Here is a 13,347-nt window from a genome sequence, read left to right as displayed (position 1 = left end):
AACAGCAAGGCCCGGGCCCACCAAACCTTCTCCCCCGCCCCCCTGCACCGGCAGCGAGTCGTGCGGGCCTGCCGAGCCTTCTCCCGCTCCCCCTGAGCACCAGCGGTGAGGCCTGAGCGGCTCCCAGCTGCTGGACCTGCGCAGGGAATGCTTTTACTTTTGGCGGGATTTAAATATCCCCCGTATAGTTTTTTCAACTTTTTAGATTTTTTTGCACACCTCCAAGTGTGCAGGAAAATCTCCCTGCCCTTCAAGTGCCCCCTCCGTGCGGATTTAGATATCTGCACAGAGGGGGCAACTTGGCTATTAGATATATAGATGTTGGGTTGTTTTTTTTGGTAAAACTGAGTGATGGCTTGTGTTGAAAATTAAAACCAGCCATGCTAAGTCACACCCGACACCTTAACCCACCAGTTTTGGTGTTCCCTCCTTTGTACGCTATCTGTTGGATGGCCTCCAGGAGACTCTCCTTACTTCTGTAGGCATTCAGCTTAAATTCTGTCCGGGGATCGTCACTGAACTGAGCAATTGCTACCTGCAGAGGAAAACTGTATTAATTGACTGTGACCGAGCCCTATGTAAACACCACACCCATTTAGTAGGATGTACAGTGCCACTCTAAACCAGTGCCACTTTTAAAATACAGTCTATTAAAGAAGAGTACACCTCCACTTGACTCCAATTAGCCCTTCCAGGCAACTGACCCCCTCCCACCTACATGTCACATTTGAGGAAATCTTTTTTCAGTGTATCTGAAGCAGTGTGCATCTACATATGCTAAGTCCCTCCGTTTTTGCTTATATCCAGAATTGAACGTTGTTGGTCTCGGAAGTGCCACTGGACTCAACCTTAGTTCTCACGTCTTATTATTTATTTATTTTATTCAATTTATACCCCGCAGACATCAGCCAGACGTTAGCACTTTCCATACCACATTCTGTGGAGACTGAACACACACGTGGGGGCTGGTGGGAGGAGTGGCAGTATTATGGCAAGTTCCACCTTCCATATTGCATTTTCACTTGATTGTGTGCAAAGGAGCAAGCCCTTCCTCTCTCTAGGAGACCAAGACCCCCGCAGAGCTGGCTTTGCTGCCTGCCCCCTCAGGACCTTCCTTGGAGGGAGCTTTCTTGCTCATCCTCACCCATCGGACAGATGTTGTGTTTTCCCCGGAATTCATTCAGCTCCTGGCCTCTTCTTTGCAGCTGCTGGCTCAGTGTCCCTATGATCCTGATGATCTGCCTTTTGTTGTTTTTGTTGTTTTCTAAGGTGGGAAGAACCTCCTTGACAGTGCATTCCACTAATACTTGAGAGCCAGTTTGGTGTAGTGGTTAGGAGCGCGGACTCTAATCTGGGAGAACCGGGTTCAAGCATGATGCATAGACGGCTTCAAGAGGGAATTAGATAAGCATATGGAGCAGAGGTCCATTGGTAGCTATTAGTCACAAAGTATAGATAGGGACTCCAGGGCAAGTGATGCTCTGTCTTCTTGGTGCTTGGGGGGGGGGTGTCAATAGTGGGAGGGCTCCTAGTGTCCTGGCCCCACTGCTGGACCTCCTGATGGCACCTGGTATTTATAGCCACTGTGTGACAGAGAGTTTGACTGGATGGGCCATTGGCCTGATCCAACATTGGCTTCTCTTATGTTCCCCACTCTTCCACTTGCAGCTGCTGGATGACCTTGGGCATGCCGTAGTTCTGTCAGAGCTGTCCTTGAAAGGGCAGTTCTCTCAGAGCTCTCTCAGCCCCACCTACCTCACAAGGTGGGGAGGAGAAGGGAAAGGAGATTGTAAGCCACTTTGAGATTCCTTGGGGTAGTGAAGGGCGGGGTATAAATCCGATCCCTTCCCCCCTTCTACTTCCCCCACCATCTGATGGCACTTCCTCATAAGGTTCACCTCCTGAGAGTTTCAATAACCAGCTCGTGTTCATTCAGCTCCATCTGCAGCTCAGCTGCCTTGGAGGCCAGGCTGCACTGTTCCTGACACAGGCGGTTAAATTCAGCCAGCTCTGCTGTCAGGGCTTAGCAGCCCCTCCCTCACTGGAAGGAGCCACCAGGCCACTTTTGCTCTTGCTGCTCTCCACCATTTCCCCTCCCAGCCTAAGAGAGGAAGAAACACCACTACAGGCATTAAGTGAGCCTCCTCATTCACAGAAATAGAACCGTGTGTGTGTTTGTGTGTGTTAAGTGCCATCAAGTTGTTTCTGATTTATGGCAAACCTGTGAATTAATGACCTCCGAAACATCTTATCCTGGTCAGCCTTGCTCAGGTCTTGCAAACTGAGTGTGGTGGCTTCTTTTGACTAAGTCCATCCATCTCCTTTTGGGTCGTCCTCTTTTCCTGCTGCCTTCAACCTTTCCTAGCAATACTGTCTTTTCCAGTGACTCTTGTTTTCTCATGATGTGGCGAAAGTACAATAGCCTCAGATTAGTCGTTTCAGCTTCTAGAGAGAGTTCAGGCTTGATTCGATCTAGAGAAAGAGAAAAAAAAGGTGGGGGGAGACCTAACCCAAACAAATGAATCAAGGACCTGAAAGGTTAGTTACATATAATGTAAAGAAGTGAGCAGTGACTCACGAAAGCTCGTACCCTGCCATGTATTTTGTTAGTCTTTAAGGTGCTACTGGACTAGGGTTGCCAAGTCCATCTTCCACCCCCAGCAGGGGAATTTGGGGGCGTTCCTGGAGGGGTCAGGGCATCCCCGATGTGATGATGTCATGTTGGGGATGTCCACCCCCCCCCACCTGCCCTTGCGGGTTCCCTGCACTTAAAGGAGCTGGCATTTCCCTTTTAAATGCAGGAGCCGGCGTTTCCCCTTTAAGAGCAGCCGTGTTTCCCTTTTAAGAGTACGAAGCTGGCATTTCCCTGCAAGCTTGCGGAGATCAGGCTTGGGAGGAAACACGGGTTCCACACACTTAAAGGGAGAGAGATGGGTGGCTGTGGGTGTTGGGGGTGGGGCTTCCCCCACCAGCCATCTGGCCGGCGGCGGGTAGACCCCCCCAAAAAAACGGGGAACCCCTGGCAAACTGGGGGGTTTGGCAACCCTAGTTATTTTAGTCTTTGCATAGGATTGCACTGCAAATATGGTACTTATCCTATGGATTCTGCCATTCCTGTTCCTGCATGAGTCAATGCATGTAGGCCTCGGACTGCAAGTGTTAAAAAGGGCTTTTCTCTCCCTGAGGCTCTGGATAACCACAATCAGAGTAGACAAGAATTAGGTAGATAGTCCAATGGTCTGACTCAGTATAAACTAATTTCAATTTCAACCTTTGAATCAAAACAATAGAATGACTCCCACTGTAAACCACTCCCCCTTCTCCTTAATTCCATTAATCCTGCAGGAAGCATGTAGCACATGAAATGTTACTGAGAAGCTGAGATTCCAGCCTTGGGGAATTAAAAACAGTTTAAAAACTGAAATAATCAATAAGATTATTGTTATATAACACCCATTACTATGGAAGCAGCTTACCTTCTTTTGCAGGAGGAATTGTAGGCTGTGGGGTAGTAGTTGGAGGAGTTGGTGGTGGTTCAGTGGGGAATGGTACTAAAGGACAGAGAAAAGAACAACACAGGGTAAGCTTAGCTGCTCCAAACAGGGCTGTGTTCAGGATGCAATTCCAGAAGAACACAGAAAAAGTGCAGAATGCAGTACTGTATGCAGAATTTACCTTAAGGGCCTTCCACGTGGAAGCATGAAATGGTACATTGTTACCATGTGTGCTTTTATATGTATTATCTGAGCTATGATGATGCTGTATGTCTGTAAAATGTCTCTGCATTTCTGCATGTGGGATAAGGGAATTGCTGTGTTTTGAATTGCTTGCTTTGCACCTCATGCCTGCATCTGCATGAGCAAGGCTTGTGCTGCCTATGCTAATGAACACGTGCATACGCGCACCTTCCCGGCGTGCCTTGGGACAGAGAAGACAATTGCCATTAAGCTCAGCTTGGGAACTTGGAAGAACAACAGGTTTCCCACCATTATAGACCTTTGGAATCACAAGTAACCCTCTCTATCTGGTTTGGCATCACAAAGAACAACATCCATTATTGCCTTCATGGACCAGGCATCTTTGCAAATCAAAGGTTCCCATGGGAATACAACTTTGACACCTTGCCTAATTACCTTCAACTAGAAAACTAGCACAGTAGGGAAGAGGGCTGGGCTATATCCTTGATCCCTATGTGCTAGGGTTTTTTTATTTACAAGGGGGGAGCAAGCTTGCGGAGATCAGGCTTGGGAGGAAACACGGGTTCCACACACTTAAAGGGAGAGAGATGGGTGGCTGTGGGTGTTGGGGGTGGGGCTTCCCCCACCAGCCATCTGGCCGGCGGCGGGTAGACCCCCCCAAAAAAACGGGGAACCCCTGGCAAACTGGGGGGTTTGGCAACCCTAGTTATTTTAGTCTTTGCATAGGATTGCACTGCAAATATGGTACTTATCCTATGGATTCTGCCATTCCTGTTCCTGCATGAGTCAATGCATGTAGGCCTCGGACTGCAAGTGTTAAAAAGGGCTTTTCTCTCCCTGAGGCTCTGGATAACCACAATCAGAGTAGACAAGAATTAGGTAGATAGTCCAATGGTCTGACTCACTTTAAACTAATTTCAATTTCAACCTTTGAATCAAAACAATAGAATGACTCCCCCTTCTCCTTAATTCCATTAATCCTGCAGGAAGCATGTAGCACATGAAATGTTATTGAGAAGCTGAGATTCCAGCCTTGGGGAATTAAAAACAGTTTAAAAACTGAAATAATCAATAAGATTATTGTTATATAACACCCATTACTATGGAAGCAGCTTACCTTCTTTTGCAGGAGGAATTGTAGGCTGTGGGGTGGTAGTTGGAGGAGTTGGTGGTGGTTCAGTGGGGAATGGTACTAAAGGACAGAGAAAAGAACAACACAGGGTAAGTTGAGCTGCTCCAAACAGGGTTGTGTTCAGGATGCAATTCCAGAAGAACACAGAAAAAGTGCAAAATGCAGCACCGTATGCAGAATTTACCTTAAGGGCCTTCCACATGGAAGCATGAAATGGCACATCCACTGTGGAAACAACAGCAAGTGAGGTGGAGTCAGGTAGGGAATACCTTCCCACAGCCTGTCCCCACACCACTTGCTCCTGTCCCCACCTCACCATGCTGCCCCTCCCACTTGCAACAATTGTGCCCTCCACCGGCCAGCCCCCCATTCACAGCTGAACCAGGAGAAAAACTGGGGGTCAATGACACACGACATGATGATGTCACCACGTCAAGCAACTCTCTAGGAATTCCCCCGATCTCTATGGTCTTTAGCATAGAGATTGAGGGAATTGCTAGAGAGTCACTTGATGCAGTGTCTTCACCAGGAAGTTATGTCACTGTGTTGCACTCCATTTCACCTCCCCACACCACAACCCCAAAAGCTACTGGAATGTGAAGTGCAGGCCTTGCAAACCTACTACCTATATAACGCCCATCTTCTAAGGGCCACAGGGAAGCATACAACACCTCTGCCGCATAATTTAGGCTGAGAAAGAATGACTGGCCCAAAGTCAGCCATTGAGCTTCATGGTTGAGAGCCAACTTGAAAGTGAAACCAGGTCTTCCTGACCCTCGTCTGACATTGCACCATACTGGTTCTCCACACTAGGTTCTATACTGACTAGAGCTGATACTGTTACGGTAAACGACGAGAGAGTCTTTCAGAAATTAAAATCAGAAAAGAGAGCTCCTAACAGTTCAGTGAACCCCACAGTCAAGAAAGAGTTAACTCACACGTTGTCTCCATGATGCTAACAGCCGGGCCCTCTAATTCTTGCAGCTGTGTATAAACACTGACTTTATACTCAGTACCAGGAATCAGCTCAAAGAAGCAATGCCTTGGGGTCCCGCCACCCAGTAGGACTTCCCTCTTTGTTCCATCTGAAATTAGAAAGAGAACTTCTAGTGTCATTTGCTAGAACAAATGTGACATAATAAAGCAGAGCAAGCACACACGTCCATGGGCCAATTCATGTTACAAAGCCAAGGCAGTCGCCTGATGCGCCTAATCCAGAAATCCCTCACTTGGAATACCAATTCAGTTTGGGATTGCAGCACACAGCACAAGGGTGGTTTACGTTTCCCCCCTTTGCATTGCCTTCCCAATAGTTTCACACAAAAGATGTCATCACATCAAGCAACTCTCTAGGAATTTGTTTATTTAGTAAATCTGTTGTTCAAGTTTAGATTGGACATAAAATGACAGTACATACTAATTAAGAATAAGGTAACCTGTCAAGACACAGTTGAAATATCTTAACAATTAGATGACACTGTCTGAACTGATTTACTTAAATATATTGCGTATTTAGGAATTAAGGTAAGCAAAAACAGCATCTCTGTAAACAAAATTATAAAGTGACTAGGAGTAATGCCCGTTGTGGGAAGAAATACAACGAGATCTAGAAGGAAGCTCCAGATGAGTGTCCCGACTGTGGCTGGTGGGGCGGCAGAGGGAAGCGGAAAATGGAGGGAGGCAAGCCATGTTTCTTTCCTTCTGCTTAGCTATAAGGCAGGGCTGTATCAAGTCATTTTGCTGCCCCAAGTGGGTAGAATGGGAGGACAGCCTCATGGTAACGGATATGGTTCTCTCCACCTCTGACTTATTTTTTGAAGGGGGTGTTATGCAGTGGCAGCTAAGGTAGAAAAGCACCTCCTCCTGTGCCATGTTTTCTGGGTTCCAAGGGTCTGGAAAGTAGTTCCATAGCTGATTACACGGTTGCCAACTCTGGGTTGGGAAATACCTGTAGATTTGAGGGGTAGAGCCTGAGGAGGGCAGGATTTTGGGTGGGGAGGGACCTCAGCAGGGTATAATGCTATAGAATCCACTGCCCAAAGCAGCCATTGTCTCCAAGAGAACTGATCTTGGTCATCTGGACATCAGTTTTAATAGCTGGAGATCTCCAGGTGCCGTCTGGAGGTTGGCTTATGTTAATTTGGGGCTATGCAGTGGCAGCTAAGGTAGAAAAGCACCTCCTCCTGTGCCACGTTTTCTGGGTTCCAAGGGTCTGGAAAGTGGTTCCATAGCCAATTACACGGTTGCCAACTCTGGGTTGGGAAATACCTGTAGATTTGAGGGGTAGTGCCTGGGGAGGGCAGGATTTTGGGTGGGGAGGGACCTCAGCAGGGTATAATGCCATAGAATCTACCGCCCAAAGCAGCCATTGTCTCCAAGAGAACTGATCTGGGTCATCTGGACATCAGTTTTAATAGTTGAAGCCCTGACTGCTACGTCACATTGGCTGTCGTACAGGGGCCATATCAGCAGGATATAAGGACACAGAATCCACCATTTTCTCCAGGGGAACTGATCTCTGCCATCTGGAAAGCAGTTGTAATTCTGAGTGATCTTCAGCCCTCACCTGGAGATCTGCAACCATGGTTTCCCCCCACAGACACTAAGGGGAAATTTATTTTACCTCAGAACATCAACAGCAAACTGTTTAGAATGTTAGAGGGAAAGGCCAGTGAAGCCGTATATGCAAACGACCTCTGTGTTCCGAGGCAAAGGCGAATCAGGCCACATATGCAAATGACCTCTGTGTTCTGACTGGCTGTGGAGGGGAGAGGAACAGCAAACCGTTTAGAATGTTGGAGGCAGGACTCAGGCAAAGCAGCCACTGGATAGGAAGACCCTCTGAATGACAGACCAGAGAGTGAACTGATTTTGGAGCGTGTTGGAATGTTCAGGGGAGTCCATGACCAAAATAGAATTATATATACCGGAGGATTGCAGCTGAAATAAGAAATAAGATCAGTCATGGAAAACCTTTAAACTCTCTTCGCTAGGTCAAATAAATGCGGTAAAGATGTCAATAACATAAAAGATTACCTATATATTATGTCAATTACAGTTCCACAAAAAACACTTAATGGATGGCAAAAATATATAAATGGTTTTGTTTGAGAAAATAAGAAACCAATAGTTAAATCATGAGTAGCTCAAAAGAAACAAACTGATGGAGGTCTTGGCAGGCATAATCTGAAATTATGTTATGACTCAGCAAGACTTGCTTGGATTGCTAAATGGGTAAAAAATAACTATGATACTTCTGAATCTGCCATAGAACATTCATATGTAAATATGCCATTAAAAACATGTGTTATGGGCTAGTAATCCCATTAGAAAGCATTTTATGGGCATGGCAATTTTGTAATAAATAGCTTATTGTCTGTTTAGGACATATACAAAAAAAGCTTCCAGCTGGAATTTCTGTTTATACTTCAGCAGTGAAAGAATCGGATTAGATTTAGAACTTTTGTTTAAATTCTCTTGAGATATGGGGAATGTTTAATTTAGATATATATGTTAGTCTCCTTGTTGGTAGGACAGTCATTTCTTATGATGTGGTTTCCAGAGTGAACAATCAATTACTGAAACTTTTTGAATATTTACAACTCACGAGCTTTTTGATAACAAAACGGAGAAAACGTTAAACTATGAAGAATTTAACAAAGTTTAGGGTTACCGACCGAAGAACAAGAGCATATTTTCTGCCAAATGTTTTGCTATTCTATCCAATAGACAGACAGACAGATAGATGGATGGATGTAGTAAACAGAATTGTCAATTGAAATCGGAAAAAGACCTTGGATGTGATGTACTTCATGAGGCATGGTGATTTGCATTTAAACAGGGGTGTAATCTTACTGTCTCACTCGTATTTAAGGAAAATTTACTAAAAATGTTGCATCAATGGCATTTATTCCCCCCCCCCCCCAAAGTTAGCAAACAGAGCAATCCTGAGGGTCGGGCGAATGAGAACATGGAGCTGACTAACCTCAACTTGTGTAAGTTGGAGATACACCAGAGTAAGGGGGAGTTATGCCATCACCAGCCACAAGTGGGGCTGCACTGTGCGGCCATGTTGGTGCACCTGCCCTGTGGCTGCACGCTGGTGGCTGAGCAGCTCAAACCCCCAGGCTGGTGCAAATGTGGATGTGCCAAGGTGCAGTCCCAAGTCAGTCAACTCCCTAAGCATTTCCAGCTGGGGAATGCCCCCCCCAAACACAGGCAAAGTTGCACTGACGCCCCCAGGGTGGACTGGCCTCCCCAGACTTCCAGTGGGGGAGAGCAGGCCAGGTTGCCATGGACATACTCGGCCTTCCGTGGGGAGCAAGCCCAGGGAATCTCCCCTTCCCAGCATCCTTTCCCCTGCAGGACACTGAGCTCCTCAGTCTGGAGGGGGCCTGCAATTCCAAGGGAGCCCCAGGTCCCACTCGGAGGATGGCAACCCAAGTGGCTCCCCTCCCGAATGGCACCACCTGTGGGGCTGTCATCAGTGCAGGTCTCTTTCAGGGGATGGGACAACAGGAGAGAATGGGACTGCCCTTCTCTGCCCCCTAACAGTGACATGGACCAGACTCTGTCCCCTTGACTCACCATTCCCATTGGCCCACACTGCCCTGCCCCTCATGCCACTCCCACCTCGTAACAATTCAGTGAGGCCATGCCGGGGCGGAATCACCATGAACACACCAGCATGCCAGCAACCAGCAACACCGTTGGGACGCCTTCTCCCCCACTCAGCTGCCATGTAACTAGTTGGCCCTTAGGGAGCCAACTAGGGGCAGCACAGCAGTGTCACAGCTGGCTGCTGCAGCACTGGCACAGCTCAGGATTGCTCTGAACGATATTGAAGAACTCAACTAGTTCGTGTTGGCATTTAGCTCTTTAAAAGCGAATGTTTTTCCCTATGTGGTGGACAGGGTTGCCAGCTCCAAGTTGGGAAATATCTGGAGCCTTTGGGGTGAAGCCGGAGGAGGGCGGGGTTTGGGGAGGGGAGGGACTTCAATGGGGTGAGATGCCATGGATTCCAAAGTGGCCATTTTCTCCAGGGGAACTGATCTCTGTCGCCTGGAGATCTGTTGCAATCCCAGGAGACCTCCAGCCACCACCTGGAGGTTGGCATCTCTAGGGCTGGACACATCCAAGAGCTATGCATTTTCGGCATCTAGTCGTAAATGCAATGAAATCTAGTTTAAGGATGGATTTCCCATTTGCAGTTGAAACCTCATTACTAAATTTCATGCCTATGTTTCCTAAGTATCTGCATAGCGTTATTCTACATTTAATAACGGCAGCAAGAATAGCTTTTGCAAGGCATCGGAAGCAGGAAACAGTACCTAAAATTCAAGAGTGGACTGATAAATGTAAAGAAATATATGAAAGGATCAAAGTTAGCAGCACTTGGAAACAGGAAGGATGTAAAAGAAATATATGAAAGGATCAAAGTTAGCAGCTTGAATCAGATTGAATCAATATGGCATCTAATCATTCAGAAACTGAGTGAATCTGCCGATTAGGTATATTTTCTTCTTGTATGGATTTATGCTTTTATTTGAATTATAATTAATTGAATTTGGATTATGATTCATTGCATTATTAATTGTGTAATTATTTGAATTATATTTGAATTGAATTGATTGTAAATATGAAATAATAAAAAAATTGAACAGAAGACATTGTATGAAGTGCCAACTTACCGACAAGAGATTCTATCTCTACCCTGTACACAGTTGCATGCCTCTGAAGATGCCACTGGACGCAGATGCTTGTCATGCGGACCTGATAAGCCCCCAGATTTGTCACTCCCAAGTATACTGCAACAAAGGAAACAGGTTAACACTTCTGTCCATTTGTCCCACTATAAATCAAAATGCTATTAAACAATGAAGCATGTGTATTCTAAAAAGGTAGCCAAGTGGGCCCAAAGCCTAGGAAACTCAATGTGACCTTTGACCATTTATCTTCTACGTTCACACGTTCATTGAGGTTTGTGCGATCTTGCCTCAACAACCCTCCCATGAATCCCAGCTCACGAACTATGACTCAGGCAATTTAGTAGTGAACTTTGGGTTGTGGGCAGGTTTGTGCCCATCCCTAGTCTTTACGCACTGGGTTTCAGCTTCCACAACCCTGATGGCGTGTTTTCACATATGATGGTAAGAGCATTATTTGAAATGAGTGGCACTTCATATAGATCGAAAGAGCCATGTTGAACAAGTAACAGGTTTAAAAGCACTGGATCTTCTATTTTCTGTACCAACAAATAACATGTGTAAGAAGTGACACACCGGAGATTAAATTTTATGTCATTTGTGAACATACTCGAGTACCTTCTTCACAGTAGGCAAAAATATTTCCGTTAAGAAACAACAGGAGAAATTTTCCTCATCTGAAATTCTGTTAATTGTATAATTTATTTATTAAGATGCATTTATTAAAAACACATTTATACTGCTTTTCTTCGTAGAAACCACAAACTCAAAGCGGTTCCTGTTGAAATATGATCCATGGAGATCAGAAGGTAGACAACAAGAAATCATGCTGTTCTTACATGTTTTGGCTACACCCGCCAAAGCGTCGCTGAATCCCGTTGAGTATGAAGCAAATACTTTAATGCTGTATTCAGTTCCACTTAATAAATTCAAAATAAGAATGGTGTTGATATCATCGCCCACAAAGGTCTCTAGGGCTGGCCCAGGGACTGAAAGGAGAAAGGAATACAACTCACTAAACGAGTGATCTCCATAGATTATTGGTGCCGCTATCTGAAACACTGGAAATCTGTAGAGGCGTACATTAACCTGAACATGCAAACTCGAGAAATCAATTTGGATTGAGTTTGTGGTGTTGGGGCACAGGAGGGAAGCTTTTCCCTTGTGCAATTTCACTCGCAAAAATGCCCCCAAACCATTATTAGCTCTGGATTTAAAACACACGCATACACACGCATACTAAACAGACCTGTTGGGACTGAAAGCAGAACAGGAAGACTGATTCCCATTTGGGCAGGGAGCAAGAGAAATGGCTTCAACATCCCTCTTCCGCTGCAAATTAGGACACCGCCAATCATCCTTCCAGGGGCTGTTTGGTGTAGTGGTTAAGTGCGCGGACTCTAATCTGGGAGAACCGGGTTTGATTCCCCACTCCTCCACTGGCACCTGGCTGGATGAACTTGGGGAAGCCGTAGTTCTGATAAGAGCTGTTCTTGAAAAAAGAGCAGTTTCTGTCAGAGCTCTCTCAGCCCCACCTACCTCACAGGGTGTCTGTTGTGGGGAGGGGAAGGGAAAGGAGTTTGTAAGCTGCTCTGAGACACCTTTGGGTAGTGAAGGGCGGGGTATAAATCCAATCTCTTCTTCTTATGATTCAAGTAAATTTTGAGAGATTTTGGTCACGTATCCCCAACATAGCATGCAGGTGGACTCATATGCTTGGATCCTATGAACAAGTTCCGTGTGTGCTAGATAATCATTCCTGTGGAGCACACTTCCTCTTCCACTAAAACTTCCATTTGGATGGGGGCTCATTGAAAACCACTGATCTTGTGCAGACACAAATTTTAGCAGAAAAGGAAGTGTGCTTGATAGTAGAGAGTATCTAGCATGCACATAACTCATTTATAGGATCCAAGCCATAGTCTTAATGAACAGTCCATTTCAGTATGATTACAAAAAAAAAAGATGATACCCATACCATCTCTGCTGCTTGTTGGGTTTGTAACCGGCCCACACTGAAGGCTTGGGAAGGGTAACAACACTGTGATAAACATTTTAAAAGTAACTTGTTGCAACACCATCTTGCACACACGTCCACAAACCTTAGTAGCCACCAGGGAATAACTTTACCAGTCCATCTGCCCATTCAACAAACAATAGAGTCTTCCTCCATCACAAGGGGCCTTCTCCCAGTGCAAGCTCCAGGAGAAGAGACATGTGGAAGGCTCCACGAACCTCTAGGAGGTTCACAGTTAGCAGAACTAGTTAGCAGAACCTGCAGGTCCAATTCATAACTGTAGCACAGCAACCAACTCTTCTCATTTTGCAAAACACAGGGTTGGATCCAGCAATCCATCAGATGGAGGTGCCAACAGTCACAAATCTGTCCCACTTTGGGTGATTTCCCACAAGCACTGCTCCGCGCTCACTCCTCCCTTTTGCCCCGATGGTACGTGTCAATTTCACACAAGCTGCTGCGCAGCCGCATTTTGCCCTGCAGCTTCGTGCGATTTCCCCCACATCTACTCAATCCTCAAAAAACAGGATTGAGTAGACGCGGGGGAAATCAGACGAAGCTGCAGGGCAAAATGCTGTCACGCAGCAGCTCGTGTGAAATTAACACGTACATCAGGCCAAAGAGAAAAGTGAGCACGGAGCAGCGCTTGTGGGAAATCACCCTTTCTCTCCTTTGCATCAGTCCCAACCACAGAAAAGTTGATTTCCGCGGTCATGGGGCCCATGTGGCGCCATGAGACTTATAGGGCAACAGTAAGGGGAAAGGGAGTGAAATAGCCTTTCCTGCCCTTTCCCT

At 46.1% G+C, this 13,347-nt stretch overlaps 1 protein-coding gene across 1 annotated transcript in view; it reads right to left on the bottom strand.

The window, feature by feature from the left end:
• COL14A1 (collagen, type XIV, alpha 1) overlaps positions 1-13,347 on the bottom strand; it is a 193,140-nt gene that overhangs the window by 80,804 nt on the left and 98,989 nt on the right. The window contains exons 21-26 of the mRNA XM_015412024.1: positions 11,375-11,524; positions 10,521-10,637; positions 5,769-5,915; positions 4,816-4,890; positions 3,906-3,961; positions 412-535 (exon numbers count right to left, since the gene is read on the bottom strand). Of these exons, the coding sequence (XP_015267510.1) occupies positions 412-535; positions 3,906-3,961; positions 4,816-4,890; positions 5,769-5,915; positions 10,521-10,637; positions 11,375-11,524 (669 nt within the window). The remainder of the gene's footprint in view (positions 1-411; positions 536-3,905; positions 3,962-4,815; positions 4,891-5,768; positions 5,916-10,520; positions 10,638-11,374; positions 11,525-13,347) is intronic.

This window comes from Gekko japonicus, unplaced genomic scaffold, assembly GCF_001447785.1.
Source record: "Gekko japonicus isolate JY-2015 unplaced genomic scaffold, Gekko_japonicus_V1.1 scaffold906, whole genome shotgun sequence".
Classification (NCBI taxonomy): Eukaryota; Metazoa; Chordata; class Lepidosauria; order Squamata; family Gekkonidae; genus Gekko; species Gekko japonicus.
The sequence above is the reverse complement of the archived record's forward strand: the minus strand, read 5'-3'. Positions and strand labels throughout refer to the sequence as shown.